At 44.1% G+C, this 18,316-nt stretch overlaps 4 protein-coding genes across 6 annotated transcripts; 2 read left to right on the plus strand and 2 right to left on the minus strand.

The window, feature by feature from the left end:
* Nucleotides 1–55: 55 nt before the first annotated feature.
* LOC135340745 (probable serine/threonine-protein kinase drkD) lies at nucleotides 56–3,317 on the minus strand. Its single transcript, XM_064537103.1, has 6 exons — nucleotides 3,300–3,317; nucleotides 2,716–3,214; nucleotides 2,370–2,527; nucleotides 2,123–2,308; nucleotides 1,583–1,730; nucleotides 56–1,459 (listed from the first exon to the last, which is right to left on the minus strand). Exons 2-6 carry the CDS (start codon nucleotides 3,209–3,211, stop codon nucleotides 231–233), a joined length of 2,217 nt encoding a protein of 738 aa, XP_064393173.1. The 5' UTR covers nucleotides 3,212–3,214; nucleotides 3,300–3,317; the 3' UTR covers nucleotides 56–230.
* Nucleotides 3,318–3,395: 78 nt separating this feature from the next.
* Nucleotides 3,396–5,034, minus strand: LOC135340761 (AN1-type zinc finger protein 1-like). The gene is made up of 8 exons (XM_064537126.1): nucleotides 4,952–5,034; nucleotides 4,862–4,904; nucleotides 4,719–4,800; nucleotides 4,430–4,631; nucleotides 4,135–4,232; nucleotides 3,936–4,010; nucleotides 3,587–3,667; nucleotides 3,396–3,538 (listed from the first exon to the last, which is right to left on the minus strand). Exons 1-8 carry the CDS (start codon nucleotides 5,001–5,003, stop codon nucleotides 3,425–3,427), a joined length of 747 nt encoding a protein of 248 aa, XP_064393196.1. The 5' UTR covers nucleotides 5,004–5,034; the 3' UTR covers nucleotides 3,396–3,424.
* Nucleotides 5,035–5,065: 31 nt separating this feature from the next.
* Nucleotides 5,066–15,434, plus strand: LOC135340734 (uncharacterized). 3 transcript variants are annotated; one of them, XM_064537088.1, is made up of 13 exons: nucleotides 5,075–5,401; nucleotides 5,443–5,468; nucleotides 5,591–5,974; nucleotides 6,502–6,666; nucleotides 8,759–8,831; nucleotides 9,111–9,256; nucleotides 9,610–9,758; nucleotides 10,648–10,769; nucleotides 11,243–11,590; nucleotides 11,708–12,468; nucleotides 13,426–13,514; nucleotides 13,771–14,978; nucleotides 15,199–15,434. In XM_064537088.1, exons 3-13 carry the CDS (start codon nucleotides 5,615–5,617, stop codon nucleotides 15,255–15,257), a joined length of 3,480 nt encoding a protein of 1,159 aa, XP_064393158.1. In that variant the 5' UTR covers nucleotides 5,075–5,401; nucleotides 5,443–5,468; nucleotides 5,591–5,614; the 3' UTR covers nucleotides 15,258–15,434. The 3 variants fall into 3 exon arrangements, with proteins under 3 accessions (XP_064393156.1, XP_064393158.1, XP_064393157.1); XM_064537087.1 differs by having other exon boundaries at nucleotides 5,075–5,220; nucleotides 5,408–5,468; XM_064537086.1 differs by lacking the exon at nucleotides 5,443–5,468 and having other exon boundaries at nucleotides 5,066–5,220.
* A 315-nt stretch (nucleotides 15,435–15,749) lies between these two features.
* Nucleotides 15,750–18,219, plus strand: LOC135340762 (eukaryotic translation initiation factor 6-like). Its single transcript, XM_064537127.1, has 7 exons — nucleotides 15,750–16,035; nucleotides 16,154–16,239; nucleotides 16,441–16,616; nucleotides 16,982–17,092; nucleotides 17,227–17,292; nucleotides 17,557–17,738; nucleotides 18,114–18,219. Exons 1-7 carry the CDS (start codon nucleotides 15,929–15,931, stop codon nucleotides 18,121–18,123), a joined length of 738 nt encoding a protein of 245 aa, XP_064393197.1. The 5' UTR covers nucleotides 15,750–15,928; the 3' UTR covers nucleotides 18,124–18,219.
* Nucleotides 18,220–18,316: the final 97 nt, after the last annotated feature.

The following is an 18,316-nucleotide window of genomic DNA, read 5'->3' on the forward strand; positions in this document are numbered from 1 at the left end:
CCTTCTATTGTTTTTATATATAGCAGATAGTGTTCATATCACAACTGAAATTGTACACATGATATAAAGCATAAAGAATCGAATCTAGCTTCTTACATCATCAATAACATCATAATTACGTGCAGAAAAAAGTTATGGTTTCGCAATAAAGCATGTAAGTAGAAACAATCGTGCAACAAACTAAGGAATGTTCATACACTCTTACAAAACAATAAGTTCTAACTAAATTTTTAGGATTTGTCGTCTTCTAACATGTTCAGGACTTGAGCCATAGTTGGTCGGTTGTCGGGGCTCTCTTGAGTGCAGTTAGTAATCAGATCGTGGAATTGTGGATAGTCTTTTTCGACTTCTTTAAGCATGCCCAAGTAATTCTTTTCTGATGGAAATGTGCTAGTGATGACCTCGCATAACAAAACACCGTAGCTGTACACATCAATCTTAGTTGTTTGTGGAATTGGCTCTCCTCTTGGATTGTAAGCTCGAGGTATCACTTCAGGGGCTGAATAAAGAATACATCCTTCACCACTTGTGTGAGCATGCTGCAGGAAGTTGGCTGAGCCGAGGTCAGAGACCTTCCCCTTCAACTGGTGGTTGGGCATTCGCTGGAGGAGGACGTTGGGAGCACTCACATCACGATGGATGATGGGATCGTAGCGCTGGTGCAGGTAGTTCAGAGCTAGGGCAATGTCCATGAAGATCGAGAGGCGGTTTCTTGGGTCCAGTTGATTCCTCTCGTACGCTTGTCGGAGATTCATGTCCAGAAGCTCGGTGACGAGGGTAGGAGGGGATTCATTGTCTTGCTCATCAAAAATAGCACCAATGAATTGCACAAGGTTTGGGTGTCGCACTTCAGCCAATAACTTCATTTCTCTCTCCATTTTCTCGATAAAAATTGGGTATTCAATTTCTTCGTGTAGTCGCTTGACGGCCACGCTCACTGTTCCCTCCAGCACCTCCCCCCACCCTCCTTTGCCAATCCTCCTGCCAATGATCACTCTGTTGGCCGGAATCCTCCACACCTCTGTGTTGTGTGCTGCCAACTCTTTCGTCTTGCCTTCTAACTCCTTCTCTAGAGCTGTGATTCGAGCAGACAGGTCAGCTTCTCTTCTGTTGGCCTCAGTAATTTCACGATCTTTTGTAGCCAAATCTCTAGCTTGTGTAGCTAATTCAAGGTCTTTAATAGCCAATTCACGATCCTTCTCTTGTAAAATTAATTGGGTAGCCTGGTTCGCATCTTGATAATGACGGTTGGCCTCAGACAATTCACGGTTGTTAGTGACTAATTCTCTAGCTTGTGTAGCCAATTCACGATCCTTCTCTTGCAACTGTAGTCGGAGGTGATATTCTCTCTTCTCACTCAGTCGCTGGGCAGAGCCTCTAGTGTCGTTGTGGGCCACATCCACGAGAGCCCACTTCTCAGCCGAGGGTCCAGCAACAGAAGCTGAGGGTCCAGTCAACTCTGTAGGGGGGATTAAGGAACAAATGTAACAGTATATGCATTCAGAGTCATTGACACATGTATTGTGTGTACTTGTCTATCAGACAATAGTTGCCATGGCTACATGTACTAGTAGCTGCTCACCAAATCTCAGTATGGTGGTCTCAGCAATGGTATCTCCCTCCCACTTCCGACAACCTCCAAACACGAGGACCTCAGTGAGTCCTGGTCCCAGACTGGTGGCAGTGATGGAGTGGTACCAACGTGGTGTCATTGACTCAGGAGGTGTCACCTGGAGGCACAAAAAATAATGCTCTGATAAATAAATGTTGAGTGTACAGTAGTACTGTGTATTCTGAACAGATCATCAGATAATCCATGTACTGTATGAAATAAATATAACATTACAACACGAGGAATCTCAAGGCTATGTGTTTTATATTACAGTGACCCTTTACCAAATTATGCCTCGAGGCTACGCAACCGTGTACGGAAGGGACTGTATGACTTTTATTACACGCTTGTAACCTTGACAACACAGTAAAGGTGTGTGTACATAGCACAAGTATTTAACATCCTCCTAGACTTCAAAGTTATTTACTCTTGTAAATGAACGTCTCGTATCTCTTTATTACGTCCATTTATTACACGTACACTAACAGTTCATAATAAGACAAGACTCACCTCTGTCCACTGGACAGTGTCTACATCCAGCATCCACATGTCCTCCAGTGTCTTGTTGCCATTATCGATTCCTCCGTACACCAGTAGTTGAGGGTGGTCCTGGCCATAGTTGAGACAACAGGCAACATGGCCTGACCTCTCCACTGGCCATGGCTCTCCCTGTACTGGCTTCACCTTAGTGACCTCCTACACACAGTGAACACACAGTATTGTGCATTTCAATGTGGCAGTACTAATTCCAACTCACCATGGTCCTAAAATCGAATAGGTAGACTTCATTCACTCTACGACGGCCAGGTTGGACCCCTCCAAAGAGGACTGCCCTGTGCTGGTCCACCATGGTGAAGGTGAAGGCACTACAGGGAGAAGGTCTCTTTCCTCTGAGTTCAGGGGACGACCAGACACCTGGAAGTGGGGGTGGGGCAATTTAGAGAATGGTACAATGTTACATCATCCTTATAACATTGATTGATATGAAAGTGAACATGGTTTCCTATGTGAGTGAGGGTGGGACTCCGCCCACCAGTAGCTAGATACCCTATAAGTGTATGCAACGAAAACATACAGTGAATGTGCACATCGACAAAAGTTACCATTTTGTGTGTCAAAGAAATGGAACTCGTTTGTCCATCCCCTGGTGAATGTTGATCCTGGTTGTGTGGTGCCCTCAATACCGAGTCCTCCAAAGCAGCACAGAGTTCTCTCATTCACACGGACAAGTCCACAGCCAGCCTTTTTCATAGGCTGACTACCAGAGGTTTGAACGTTGGTCCACTGGAGAGTGTCCAGATCAAGCTTGCTCATGTCATTAGAGTAAGAAGACCCATCCCAACCACCAAAGGTGTACAGGCAACGACCTACACAAACAGAGCGACCACTCCACTCTCCAGGGGGTAGAGGTCCAGTGGTGGGCAAGAGGCTCCACAGCTCAGTGCTTGGATCATACACAGCAATGATGTTAGACCCTCGTCCTGGACCATACCCCCTCCACATGTAATGGTGTCCGTCAACTGCAGAGAATTGACAATAACGAGGTGATGGTTCAACTGGTGGTGGACGACCAAGAAAGGAGCGAACAGCTTTCAACATTGTCTGCAGGAATAAGGACAGTGAGCAATATACATACACACATTGGCTATCTAGACACTGATATACAGATGACATGTATCATACACACTTCTCTTATGTACACACTTCTCTAGCTAGTATCTCTGAACTCACCTCATGGAAGACACTTCCTGTAATGTCAGCAGCCCCACCCACTTTCACAAACTTCACATAATAAAAATTTATTGGATATCATTAGCATTCATATTCTAGTGTAAGTGTAGTTCCCATGGTGATGACAGTGTGTATAAGGTCCTGTAGCTTATGAGACATGCCCAGTACTGCACCCTCACAATACAGACACAGCTTCTGTAGAGGAGCCACTCAAACAGTTAGTGTATTAGTGGTCTCACTTACTTGAGCATGTGCTTTGTGATTGTCGTTCTTTAGTTTGAATCTCTGAGCAATATAATCGACCGTCCGTCCAACACACCACTCCTATTCATTGTGTGTATTAGGTTCATGTACTTTGTTATGACATGTAATATAATAATCGTATAATACAGTGGAACTTAACAACCATCCTGCAGAAAGACCAACAGCAGATATAAATAAAAGGTCAAGTACCCAGTACAAAACAACCCCTCAACAAAGGACACCTCTGTATAATGGCCAATATCTTATCCCCCAATGTTACAGGGTTCCACTGTATGGTATGGTATGCATTATACACTCCAGTGCATAAAGTGTTTCCCCGGGCAGTCACCTTGGAGACAAACATGGAGGTGTTAGGGAGTCCACTAGTCCTTGGCAGCTCCACTTCAAAATACACTCTTTCCACCTACAAAAGGGAGCACAATTTTCCAGTGAATACTGAGCATAATGCAGTAGTGAATAAGCAGCCACTTAACAGGACGATGGTCCAAGCTCTAGCTAACCTCCCCAGCAACCACTCCACTGCATACCTGTGGTATGGAGTCCAGACCAACTGCTCTCATTTTTAACTTCATCAAAGCAACTTTTCCACTCGTGTGTTTGGATGAACTGCCACCTTTCACCCCACCTGGCCAGTCAAAGAGTGCACACACATTGTTCAATAGTACACAGAATGTAGACATCCTATGAAGCGTGTACAAGTAGACTCAACAGTTAAAGTAGCTGAGATTAAGAGTGGTAGGGAACTAGAATAAAGAATGGAGTACTAAATTGCTCATTATTACAGGCTCAGTGTTGAGTACACCACACTGTTTGCATGCTCACTTGTTCCAGTTGCTTTGGCAGGTTGTCCCAGTGGCCTCCCCCTCACGGTCCTAGTAGAGTGTTGCTCGGCTACTATCAGTGCAGGGCAGCTGTGGTCCTCCTGGTGTCTGTGCTGGATGCAATACGACTGCTCACAAGACTCACACAGCACACTAGTCACATGACGCTTCTTGCACGAGGGGAGGGAACAGTGGAAGAGAAACTATGGACACACGTTCAGTGCATGCCGGGGAGGGAGATGTATAATTACATTATTATGAGTTTGTCATCTAATTGTGTAAATGATTACCTCTTGTTTCTCAGGCAATGTGGATATAATATTTGTGTCGATGTGCTCACAGTTGTGAGAGGAGGGGACTCGATGATATTTACTGTGGCAAAACCAACAAAATAATATGTAAATCGTAAAATGGTAGCTAGATCTCTACTTACCAAAATGTTTGATGACAGAGGTCGCACACAAATGGAAGGAAATCTGAAAATGAGTAGTTAATTTATACACAAAAATATTAATTTGCATACCTAATCTGTTGCATTGAGGGAAAAAACAGTGTTCCCCAACATCAACTTCCATTCTTCTTCTTAGTGTGACATCATAAACGTCATCAGCCGCATATTTTTAATGGGCAATCTTAGCTCCACCCACACAATTTGTGAGTCATGATAAGCTAATGAAGAAACCTTTGATCTCTGCAAAGTGATAAACAGTTCATGAATTTTGTGCCTCAAGAGTTGTCTACCCAAATAGGGCTGTCTGGTCAAGCTAGCTCTGAGACTATCTGCCTGTTTAGGTAACAATAATAAACTATTAACAGTTATAACAAGTGTACAACCAGCTAGCTACGTGTGTTCACCTACTGTGCAGAATTGTGTGTTGTGCATGAGAGCCTTGTATCTAGATACTATAGCCTCAACTATACAGTTACTATAGAGCTGCACACACGACATGAATCAAGAGTCTATTGCTATTAAGTACAGATAACTAGGTCTCCCAAAGATGATGAATTGTTGAGACTGTGTGTTGTGGTTAAATTCCAAGGCAAGTGTTAGTCCTAGATTGTACACAGCTAGTCTTGATAGCTCCACTGCACAATATAGCCGTACTGTTGTGTGTCCTATATATAAACGGCATTAACGTATATACCGTTGTCTCTATTACAGGCCTAGTGGCTGACGTATACAGATATGAAGCTATCAGAGATATTGCAAGCGTTTCATGGCCTCGAGGCGTGCGATCGTGTGGACCTCATCTGTCGAATGCTACGTCACTGTCTGGCATTTGAATCTCGATTCCTCGGTACCGTATTATTAGACGCCTCTAAAGAGCATTACAAATCGCAAGTGAATAAAATTGAGATACATGCCAACAGAGTGAGCTACTACAAGCCCTTCCAAGAGTCAGGCCTCTCTCACCAAGTATGTCTCAAACTGTGCAGTTCTCTGTCTGTTGTGCATTCGGATAATCGACCTGTGGCTGAGGTCGTATTCCAACTACTCAACGATAAGAAAGTGCTGACGTTTTTTGAGGAATGCAATGAGCTCAAAGTAAGAATGGACACTGTCAGTGTTTATAGATTCAATAACTCCATTTGCATGAGGTGTTCATATTCATTATTAGCTGGTGTGGTGGGTATTGCTTCTATAGTGGTTGTTATGTATTACCTAGGATCACTCATGCCACCTACTCATTTGCTAAAAGCTCTTACTGTATAGCAGGTTGTGGCAGATGTTTCTGGCCAAGCCACAATATTTGCTGTTTTAGTGGGTTTCAGAATAGCCATGCAGAGTGGTGACCTGGATTAGGGTGTGTTGATGTGCCTGCAAGGATCTGCGGGTATTTCAATGTTGTACCAACAATCACATACTCACTAACTGTATGCCTGAGCATGTCATGACCAGCTAAAGCAATACACAGCTATACAAGTGTGTGTCCAGGTGCATGTACACTGCTCCTAATGAATGGCACATTGTCTGCACTCCAGTTATCAACTTGACTCAGTTGACTAGACTAATAGTTAACAGTATTCTCAGTCCAATGCTTATAATACTATATCTATTCGCCCTGTGTCTAGGTGCTGAAGGATTTCCGACTCCTCTACGTGATGGCTGTGAATCACCCTGCTCTCTCATTCAACCAGCGTCAGCTACTCATGTACACATACCTGCAACGAATGGACCTGCTCTTTATAGAGAAGTCAAAGTACTCCTTCTCTGGAAGCTTCTCAGGATCTGTGGAGGTAGGGAATAATATGGTTGTGAGTATATGAGTCCATCTCTCTCTAGAGTGTTCCCATGTGCATCTTGATTCCTCTATACACGTCCTTAGATCCATTGTGCACCTCATTGTTTTCTATTGACTATACTTTATCACTGCAATGCCATCTAGACATTGTGAAAATTCTCTCTAAGAAAGCGTTTTTTAATGGATTATGAAATGAAAAGCAAGTGTCTGTTGTGATACGTATAGTATCAGTTTGTGCCCAATTCCACTGTTTCAGTAGAAAGTTGATTTTATGTACTATTCTTTCAGATGACACTCAGCCAGTCAGCATACCTGTGTTGTCTTGCGTTACCCCACACCTCTCATTATAGTAGCCATGAGGACCAACCTTGTTAAGTATATTGTGGCTAGGGGGGCAGGCAAATGCATTGGACCCTGTAAATTATACTGATAACTATATGAAATGGCACTGTCTCTTACTATCTGCAAGGAACAATTAACGCTTGAAGCTAGTAAACATTATTGCATTTTTGATTGTGAGGCCTGATCAGTGGTTGTGCTCACCTCCTCTGATTGTGTGTAGTCTGCTAGCAATGGATAATGGTGGGTGTGATTGAATTAGCTACATGAGAACAGTGTCAGTATGTGTCTCTGTAGACTCACTTCATGAATAATTGGTTTCTAAACTAGATATCCTGAATTCCTATAAGTATAATTATATCCACTTTGTTGCCTTGATTACTAGTAATAGTATACAAACAGTAATAGCATATAAACGTTTACTGTATACCATTCTTGAGATGGTCTTTCATTGCTAGGAGTTGCTTGTTAGGGTCTTAGTTACCTTGTCAAAGCTGCTCCACTCATACCCACATAGCATGGCTCTAACAAGCAGTGCATGCGTGGCTCTGTGTTCTGTGTCACTAATTATGTCTCTTTAGATGGTTGGCATTTGTCCAATGACCTAGCCTGATTGTGCGACCTTGTGGCTCTCCTCTTGTCTCTTGAGAGGCTGACAAAACTTTATTGCCCAATCCATAGCGTCTACATTCCTCACATAGTTGGAGAATCATCCTGAGGTTGCACACAATATCTAATTTGTATTATCCACACTTACTCAATACCTAATTACATTAATTGAATCATCCCACACTAGCTCCTGGTTGGGCAAGCAAAGCTCAACAACAACTAGAGCCTTAGTATACATACAGCATATGATTTATACATGTGACTACGTATTACTGGTAGTAGCTAGTGCATAGCACAGTGTTTACATCCGTTGCTGCATGGTCACTCTTTTAATCAAATCCCCTCAATTAGTTGCTTCCCCTGACTAGCTGTTTTGAGGCCTGTTAAGAGTCCCACAGAATCCTTACTCTACCACCAGCAGTGAATCCCCTTCTTGTATGGAAGTATCATAACTTAATAATAATCTAGCCTGTGTAGTACCAGTACCACGTCATTATTTATTGGTATGGGCGCGTGTTAGTTGGGGGTGTCCTCCATGTTAGTTTATACCATTCTCAATGTTATTACAAGTCCCAGTCGAGTGTACTGATCCTCTCACCTTCACATTCAGATATATATAGGTGTGATATACAAATAATGAGGAGGAGGGGGGTCAGTATTAATCATCATATCAAACACAAAGTGGTGGTTTTGTAAATGATTATTCGATCTCTCCCTAAAACTAGAAAGGTCCCACGGGATAATGATTTTAATTCTATCAAAAAATCGCCTGCCCCTTTCTAACCAGGTACAACAATATTCATAGCTCTAGCTCTAATAATAGTAGCATGGCCTGCAGAGATTTCCTACCTCTGGACCATTGTTCAGTGGAATTTGTTTGGAATGCTGTGCCACTAGTTAGTACAATGTGTGATATTGGTGTGGTGCTGGTGGGGTCATCTAGGGCCTTGTATAGTCTGAGGGTGGTGATGGCTGGGTCAGACTGTCCAAGTTTGTTCTTTTGTGGTGGGTTGTATTTGGGGAAGGAATCTCTTGCCAGCTATAGCTTCCAGACCTTGTGTCGGTCCCTCACTTTCTGTTTGTCTTTCAGTGACCTTTCCTCTAACAACATTCACTGGTAAAAAATCACCTCTCCACAGAAATCTTTGACTGGTGATCCAGAAAGCTCGAGATATCCACCGGAGATGCAGTTCAGCTCTCCTGCTCCCGATGGTGAGCTCTTACATATAATGCACCCATTGTTACTGTATAACCTGTGTACTTAATTATGAGAGACCATTGTACAATACATACAACCATGTAGACACTATGCTGATTGTTGTGGGCTATAGATCATCAGCTTGAAATGTAGCATGCATTGTAAGTACACTATATGCCAGCTAGCACTTTAAACCATTAATAATAATTATCAGTTGTTAGCTTAAACTGTACTATGTACTCGTGTGAATGTCTTCACCCCCACCCACTCCTGTTGCACTCTGATCCCTGCAGCCTACATCACTCGGTGTGACGTGCACAGTGTGTATCGAAGGTCAGGGGACAAACGCTACGTATACATGGTCCAGGTGGAGTGGTCGGATGGAGCTACCTACACTGTCAGGAGAACCTATGGAGACTTCTTCTCATTCCAGACAAAAGTGAGCTAGACCAGCTTTGTGTGTACTAGTAGCTAGGTCAGTTACTCTCAGTCTGTATAGTGTACTCCCAGCCTCATCATATCCTCCAGTCTGTCTCTCTGTGTTTCTGTATAGTGGTGGTATAGTGATTAGCTTCACCACTGCCTTTGTTTCTGTTCCTATTTGTGAAAGTTTACTATATCATTCCTTCCTGCTACAAATTCTGCATCCCTTAGCTGTGAGGTTGCCTTTAGCCCAGTAGATAGTCACCTAATTAAATTAATGTCTCAGTATACATCTTCTAGCTAAGATTGCAACCATTCCCTAGCTCGTACTGTACCTGTATACCAGACTAACCTCCTCCCCCCCTTTAGTTACTGGACTTGTTCCCTGAGGAGGGTGGTCAGAAGGGCAAGAAGCATCCTCGCATGATCCCCTATCTCCCTGGCAAGAACTATCAGCGCTTCCTCAAGGGCAGAGAAACAGCTGAGAAGAGGCTACCAGAGCTACACAGATACTCAAAGTGAGTGGCTCTTAATCACAGGCTAGGGGCATACCCACATTGATGGGTGTACTGGTAATACAACTAATGATTATACATGGTTGGTCATATGGTTGTTGCCTCTAATATTGTAGCCAGTTACAGCAAGTAGTATAGCATTAAATTTGCTGTAGCTGGTTGCTTTCTACAATCTACTTGTTTGCAATTATGTCCCCATTCTGTAGGTATGTGTTTGGTCTGTCCTAATCATTGTACATGTGTGTAATGTACAAAGTGTGCAGACTGTATGTCATTGGTTAGTGTTGCTAGGACACACACTGGGAATTAATATGTTTACTCACTTAATTAGGAGGTTAGTCTTTGTAGTGTCACTGCTAGCGGAGCATGTTTAGCCTCTTACTGCATCTCTAGGTCTTTATTCAATTAGGGTGACTTGCACAGCTTCAGTAGACTGTTAGAATGTGTATGTACTAATAATTTGTGGCCAGTTGAAATGACATTACCAGCTTATTTGGGCAATGATGGTGGCAGTCTATAGCAGTAAACATTTGGGGTAATCTAGTTAGCCCTATTAGAGAAACAGGGGCTACTAAATAGGGCAGCTCTGTTCACAGGAAAACCATTGAGTTGGTCCCTTCACTGGCAGGTCTGGGTGCCAAACGCCTATAATTGAATTACTGTTGATAATAGCACTGTCATACCTACCCAGTATTCTGACTCTATTGCACAACACTCATTGTAGTCATGTAACCTCATGACTTGTGCTACGTGCTGTTACTGTAGTACTAATTGCTTTTATTATGTTGTACATACGCTATGAATATTTTCACAGCGAAATGTTAGTATAGTGTGCCTCTGTGTATAATTATTTTAACGGTTATATTATTACGATCTTCTCCATGTCATGCAGAGAGCTGATCTCACTGCCTGAGCATATCCATCGCTCTCATCATGTGCTGGAGTTCTTCAGACCACGCCTCTCGGACAAGACGGAGGAGTACCCACCTCTGCACAAGATCACCACCCTCTACGGTGAGTGGGCGGTATGATGGGTAATGTGATCTAGTGGCAGCCATGCCTGCAAAAATTCTTGATATTGATTAGTCTACTTTTCTTTCTTGAACACTGAGCGATTGTAACCTGAATGCACTAGACACAGCTACTAGCCTTGCTCCCTGCATTCCTACAGTGGATGCACTCACACACACACCATGGTCAGCTGAGCATTCATACTATCATTATAGTGTGTTGTGTGTATCCCCCACACTGCTGGAATTACACCTCATAGCTCTCTAGCAACTATGTCTACTGTGTATAATAATAGTGCATCCATGTCAATATTATGCATAAAGATAGCTAATTGTAATTCCAGGTCATTGTAACTTGTCTGTGTGTACTCAGCCTACCAGTTCTACTAATGACTACCCTCTACACACACACACACACACACATGTACACCCACACCACCCACACACCACACCACACCACACCACCCACACACACAGACCTCCTAGAGTCTGGCAAGGTTCGCTCCCGTGTCTTCTCTGAGCCTCTCAACGGTTCCCCCACCCACTCACCCATCACACACTCACGCGGCCTACCACCACAGCGAGCAGCACTCTCCTCCAGCACAGAACTCACGTCCTCACGAGTCTCACAAACCCTCCCCCCTCCCGCCCACACACCCCTCGAGGAGAGCATTGAGGCTGGGACCAGTGTGATACCTCGACGGCCTACCTACCCCCTCAACCGGAAGAGTGCATTCAACCCTGTCCCTCCATTAGGGAGGTCTGGCCTGAGTGAGGATGATCTAGCATCTACTGCTACACTGGTGTCTGAGGCCTCCACTGTCGGTGAGTGGGTGTGGCTAGTGGGGGAGGCCCCTCTCATTAGGCACCACTTTAAAAACGTGTCTTTTCTCCATAATTAATATGGTAATTCAATCGTTTTTCTCTCTTTTTATTCTCCAGGTGGTATGTCTTCTGATTGTCTCACGCCCACAAGTCATCTCTCCTCGTCCTCCACAAGCCTCACAGCTCACACGCCCACGCAGCAGGTGTCTTCGACTACTCACACACCTCGTGCATCCATCACTGATCCCACTCCACCCGTCATAGCCTCGATATCCCCTCAGAGAGTGACCAGTACGCAGGACAGATTAACAAACGTTATTTCAACACAACAAAGCTACATGTCAGAGTCCCCCCTTCCTAGACACCCGGTGGCCGTGTTACAACACTCACAGGGACCTAGTGGAGTGCCTCTAATGTCTGGGACTAACACTGTACTAGTACCTATGCAGCAACCTCCTGTCTTTGTATCCACTTCTCCCCACCATGCATCACATGATGCTCGACAGGGTCAGGTCGTGTACAGTCAAGGTGGTATCACGCTACTCAATGCTAGAGATGTCATTGTATCTCCAACCAGCCCAACATCGATGGTGTCTAACTCCTCCCCCACACTGATGTGTCCAAACACTACCCACGGTAGTTACATCATGGGGCCGGCCAATCAGATTATCGGAGTGGCCCCGCCGTATTCACCTATTCCCACGTACCCATTCTCTCCGTCAGCTTCTCCCGTTCTGAGTCCAAAGATGCCCAAGATGTACGGCAGCTATAACGCAGTTAACCATCCTCCCACTGAACAGGACAGTCTCATTCAATGGCTCAAGAGCCTGCGATTGCACAAGTACTATAAGAAGTTTGAGAATGTCACTTTTGATGAGGTGAGTGTCTGTGTGTGTGGCATATTAAAGTTAGTAATGACATGGCAGTTGGTTTTGGTTAGCGTCTTTGATCTCAAAGCTAAGGCGTTGTTTGTTATCATATTTCATGTTGAAACGAGCAATATATCCATTTCACACAACTTGGTTTTCTCCCATTCCACAAAAGAGTTCTCCAAATTTGTCCTTCTATTGAATTGTGGCTAGTCTGCTAGTGCCTTTATTTGAGCATGCTTTCGAGTGATTTAGCAGTCCATTAGTTTCAATAATGTGCGTCATGTGTTCAACTTAGTGTCTTACCATAACCGTGTCTGTGTTTACAACCATACTACTCTAGTAACTATATATCACATGCCTTAGAGAGGTTTTCTATTGTGTTAACCGGGAGTCTTGGTATTTCACTAAACCGTAAATGGTCCTGAAGTTTGCCTCTTTATTGAGCTCAAAGCATTTCTTAAAAGCTATCTGTGTGTGTGTGTGTGTGTAGAGATACATTGATTCCGTGTAAAGAGCTCTGCACTAGTGCTATTAACTAGCAATGTTGCATATGGGTAGGTACTCAGCATTCTGTAGATGGTGTGATGTGTGGGCTGGTGTTGGCAATGTGTGGCCATGTTGTCAGTGTTAATGCACTTGAGAGAGGACCATTAGCCTCTCTGCCAATAGTTATAAGAACTGCTAACTGGGGAAAAATGGGTGCTGACTGAAGTGGTCAGTTTTTGGTCAGAATCCTTACGATTTGATCAGGAACAGTTGTTGAGGTGAAACTTGACTTGTTGACATCCTGCTCTCCTTTGTAAAACTATGTATGATTCTGAGGCTTCACCCCTTAGCCATACAAAACATGATTATGCGTTATAGACACGGCTATTATAATTATAGTGGCAAGTTATGTTTCTACGTTGGGGTACCTAGCAAGTTTTTAATCTGTCTGTTGACCTTTGCCCCTCCCCTCTGTAGATGTGTTCCATGAGTTTGGAGCAGATGGAGACACGGGGAATGACCTCAGGGGCAGCCAAGAAACTGCACAAGAAACTTGAGGAGCTACAGTAAGTGGAAATAGTGTATACAGTAAGTGGATGCCGTGTCATACATATCCTAGAGATCCTCCAAATGCACCTATAAGCTAACATACGTATTATAGTAGTACAATAACTGGCTAGGTTGACAAGTAATTAAGAAATTAATTACAGAATGTGTACATAAGTACACGTAGTCTGATCTGTGCCTAATTAATGCAACTATGCGTACACTGCTTATAGTTCAGTACTGTATGTATGACACTGTGTACACACACATGTGCAGGGGCAGGAACTTTGGTGGATTCAGGGACATGCCATTGGCCGCTGGAATGACCCGGAAACCGTCCACCTGCAGTCTACCTGCTTCTCTCCTCATGGAACGTGGTTTAACACCATCCTCAAGTTTCGAAGGATTCAGCCCGACTGGAAGCACTTGCTCCCTCGACAAGTTTGGCAGTGTTGGCCGTATGCCCACCCCCTCTCAACACTCGTACCGTTACCCTGGAGAGCATCACGAGAGGCAACACAGTAGAAGCTCTTGTAGCAGTGCTGTCATCGAGGAATCAGATGCAGCCATTTTAAGAGCCGTTCCGTTCAACTCTTCTCTGCTAGGTCGATCAGATCCCTGTGCTCATAGTGATCCGAGTGTCTTTACTGAGAATATGCCCTCTTCTAGTCCTAAAACACCAACACTACTGACAGCGAGAAAAAACATGAAAACAGTTACCCCAGTACCAACCCCGAAATCTAATCACACTTCTGGCAGCGCTCGTTCTCCTGGAGGTCCCGGTTCAGTATCGGAATCAAGTACAAGTTGGGCTGATCAGTCGGGTTCCAATGAGAACAGCAGTGTGTTACCGGATTGGGCCATTATGCCAGCCAATGGAGAAGTCAAACACAATGGACACAAACACATACAGTCCAAGATCTCAGGGGGAATGGCCGATTCCCATCACATCATTCCTATACGAACGAACTCTGAACAAAGTAAACCCTTCCAACAGTACAACTCGCAGGAGCGCGTCCATTCTCCTAATAAATCTCCGCATACACCGTCGAGATCCAGACACACTCCAGTGAATAAGCGGAATTCGTTTGAAGGCTACATCTCGAGTCCCACCCCTCTCATAGAAGCCTCGCCCGTCAGACAACACAAACCACCTGTCATTGTGGGGAATAGGACTGACTGGGCCCCAGGCAGACACGATATGTTGCAGTCCACTCTTACGGTCGTGAGAACACATCCCAACCATCAGCAGACTATTGTACACAGAGTACCACCGCAGTATATCAATGGAGCTGCTTTAAAACCTGTTGGTGGTCACCATGGAAGCGTGGGTCATAGTAGCGTGTTGCTAAATTATGGAGCAGGGGGACGATTGGTCAACCACAGAGCTGACCCAGGGCCAGTCACGTGCTTCAACTGTGGGAAGAGAGGCCATCTTGGGATGACTTGCCCTGCCAATACCATGGAGACCAATGACCCTGACAGTGAGTGTGTATATACTAGCTAACCGTAATAAATCACTATTACTAAAATATTTTGCTGGTGAAAAACCTTGTGCCAAATTGCCAGAAAAATTGACTTGTATTTACCAGCCATTTTATTTTGATAACCCTTGCAAAGTTTGCATATTTGATGCTTGATCGCAAAAAACATTTAACATGTGTAGCTTGTGCAGTATTTTATGCATTTTTCATCCCCATGCAGCATTTCACAAGAAGCTTGAGAGCCTAGTTCACACTGCGAGCAAATCCCCAGTCTTATAGCACTAGCTAGTAGTACCCTCCCTCATCATCTAAGATCATCACTGTATTTCTCTATTGAACACTTGTGATTCCTTGTGCTTATTTTTCATGCTTGTAAATTCAATCACCCATAATAATTTTGATATTGATTGTGATGAGATTCTCTGCAATAATTCAATTCTGTGTTGACGATCTTAACCTATATACAAATGTGGAAATCGCTGCGGCCATATCTCGAACAACAAACAATTTTATTGGAATGTATGACGTCATTGAAATATGAAGGATTATAATTATGACGTAATATGCATGACACAAATAAATATTGAAACCAATCCTTGCGCAGGCGCAGGCGTAGCTGGTCCTGCAAGGATGGCCACTGGGCTACAGTGAAGCTAAACTGTTTTATATAGCTCTGAGCTGAGCTTCAAGTACATGCTAGAGAAGATTCAAGAGTCTTCAAGTCTACTTTTGTGAGCTGCAAACCAGCCCCACCCCCTTTCTTCTACCCTCGAAGCCAGCTAATAAATGTCGTCAGTTGGATTGCCTAACATCCTTGCAACACATGGCCGGCTGGTTGACTTTATAGCTCCTAAAAGCTCTGCAACAGATCTAATATCTACGCTCGAGCTCCTTGAAGACATCTATAGACACACCGAGAGAGAGAGATCAGTCTGCAATAAAAAGAAGCAATGGCTACACGTGTGCAGTTTGAGGGAAACAATGAAATAGGGGTCTTCTCTAAGCTGACTAATGCCTATTGTCTGGTGGCCATTGGGGGATCAGCCAACTTCTACAGGTAAGCTAAGTGGCTACCTGCATTGCATCACAGGGACATACATTAATTTTATCAATTGACCACAAATAAATGGTTGAAAGATCTGCAACTATGATTAATATTGATGCTTTGTGTGCAGTGTATTTGAGGGAGAGCTCTCTGATGTTATCCCAGTGGTGTACGCATCGATAGGAGACTGCAGAATCATTGGTAGACTTACTGTCGGTAAGTACTTACAGCGCTATATATATTTTAGCTCTTCCACACACTAGTTCCTTCATGTACATTTTTCAATCTGCTGATGAATGTAAACACACGTACACACACACACACAGACACACACACATACACACCCACACACCTCTTGTATTAAATCCCTGGCAGTCTGTTTAATTTACCCCCCCCCCCCCCCCCCTCCTCTCCCAGGCAATCGTCACGGTCTACTGGTGCCCAATACGACAACAGATCAAGAGTTGCAACATCTTAGAAATTCTCTTCCGAATAGCGTTAAAATTCAGAGGGTGGAGGAGAGGCTCTCTGCGCTAGGCAATGTCATCTCCTGTAACGACTATGTGGCCCTCGTGCACCCTGACCTGGACAAGGTGGGTGATGCCTATAATATAGAATGTGATTATCCTCTAACTTTGGTTTGGAGCGTCCAGTAAAAATTGAATTCTATAGCTTGTAGTGAGATCTGTTATGGTGTGTTTAGATAAGAGATTTGTATCGTATAGCGGGTAATTTTCGTGGGGTAAAATATTCGTTATTTTCGTGGGCAGGCTGACCTCCACGAAATTTTATCGTAGGCGTGGCTTATCTGAACGTAGGAATGCCGTGCAGCCACGAGACTAAACGAAATTTTTACTCACGAAAACTACCGTTTCTCGAGTTGAACGAATTTTTTACCCCACGAAACTTACCCGCTATACGGTATTCATTATTTTTCAAGGGACCTTTCCTCTTGTAGGAGACTGAGGAGATGCTGGCGGACACTCTGAATGTGGAGGTGTTTAGACAGACAGTGGCTGGCAATGAACTGGTGGGGACCTATTGCTGCTTCAGTAACAAGGGCGGACTGGTGAGCCTTGTGTGTGGGGTGTGTGGATGTGAGGGTCATATATTTTATTATTGTGGGCTTTGCTAACTAAGATGAAGCCTACATGTAATTTTTTTATATGCTCATTCTGTAATCGTAGTTTTTATGATTTTCAGCTTCACCCCAAGACTAAGATAGAGCATCAGGAGGAGCTATCATCATTGCTGCAAGTACCCATGGTGGTGAGTCAACCTATCCCTCCCATAGAGCCTTAGACTCCCCCCCCCCCCCCCCCCGCTTACAGCAACATACTCTCTTGAACCTATAGAATACGCGAAAATTGCTAAGAAGCTACAAAAGTTGTGCCAATCCCACAATTTATAACAAACATTCCTGTAATACACATACAATGTATAATAGAACGTGTTATTTTGCTAGGACGAAAAGTATACAGGATAGCTCTAACCCCCCCCCCCCACACACACACACACACACCCTCCCTCCAGGCAGGTACGGTGAACCGAGGTAGTGATGTCATCGGAGGTGGACTGGTGGTGAATGATTGGACGGCATTCTGTGGCCTGGACACAACGAGCACTGAGCTATCAGTTGTTGAGAGTATCTTTAAACTGACTGACCGACAGCAATCGGCCATTGCCACTGAGCTAAGAGCACCACTGGTGGACAGGTGAGCTACTCTAGTCTGTGCTGTGTAGAGTGTGTGTGTGTGTGTGTAGAGTCAAGGCTTTAGGCGCATAATTGTACGTCTAGTGAATTACAGGCTACAGATCAGGGGGAGCTAATGTGATAGTGTGTATGCCCAGAGGAGGTGACGTGTGCCTCGATTTAGCAATTAGCCTCTGCAATAAAGTTGAGTGTGAGCGTCTAGTTATCTGCCCACGCCTGCAGAGGCTAATTGCTAAATCGAGCACGCGTGTCGTACCTCCTCTGGTGTATAACTGTGTTTGTATTGCTAGGTGCGTGGTTCATCATACTGTGATTGTATTACTGGCTAAGCTTATTATATACGTCACTTGACCACACCCTCTCTACCCTCCTGCAGTTTGACGTAATCAAGTGCTCACCTTATATAACAAGCTCTGTCTCTACAATCAATAACTTTGGGCTAACCTTGTATGCATAATTGTATGAAATTAATATGACTTTGAGTTTGTAAAAGTGGGTGGAGCTGCTGACTAGACTGTGCTGAAAGTAGTCTGTGAAGTTTGACAGTGTACATGTACAGGTGGGGGCCAGACCTTTTCT

The sequence above is a fragment of the Halichondria panicea genome, chromosome 9 (assembly GCF_963675165.1).
Source record: "Halichondria panicea chromosome 9, odHalPani1.1, whole genome shotgun sequence".
Lineage (NCBI taxonomy): Eukaryota > Metazoa > Porifera > Demospongiae > Suberitida > Halichondriidae > Halichondria > Halichondria panicea.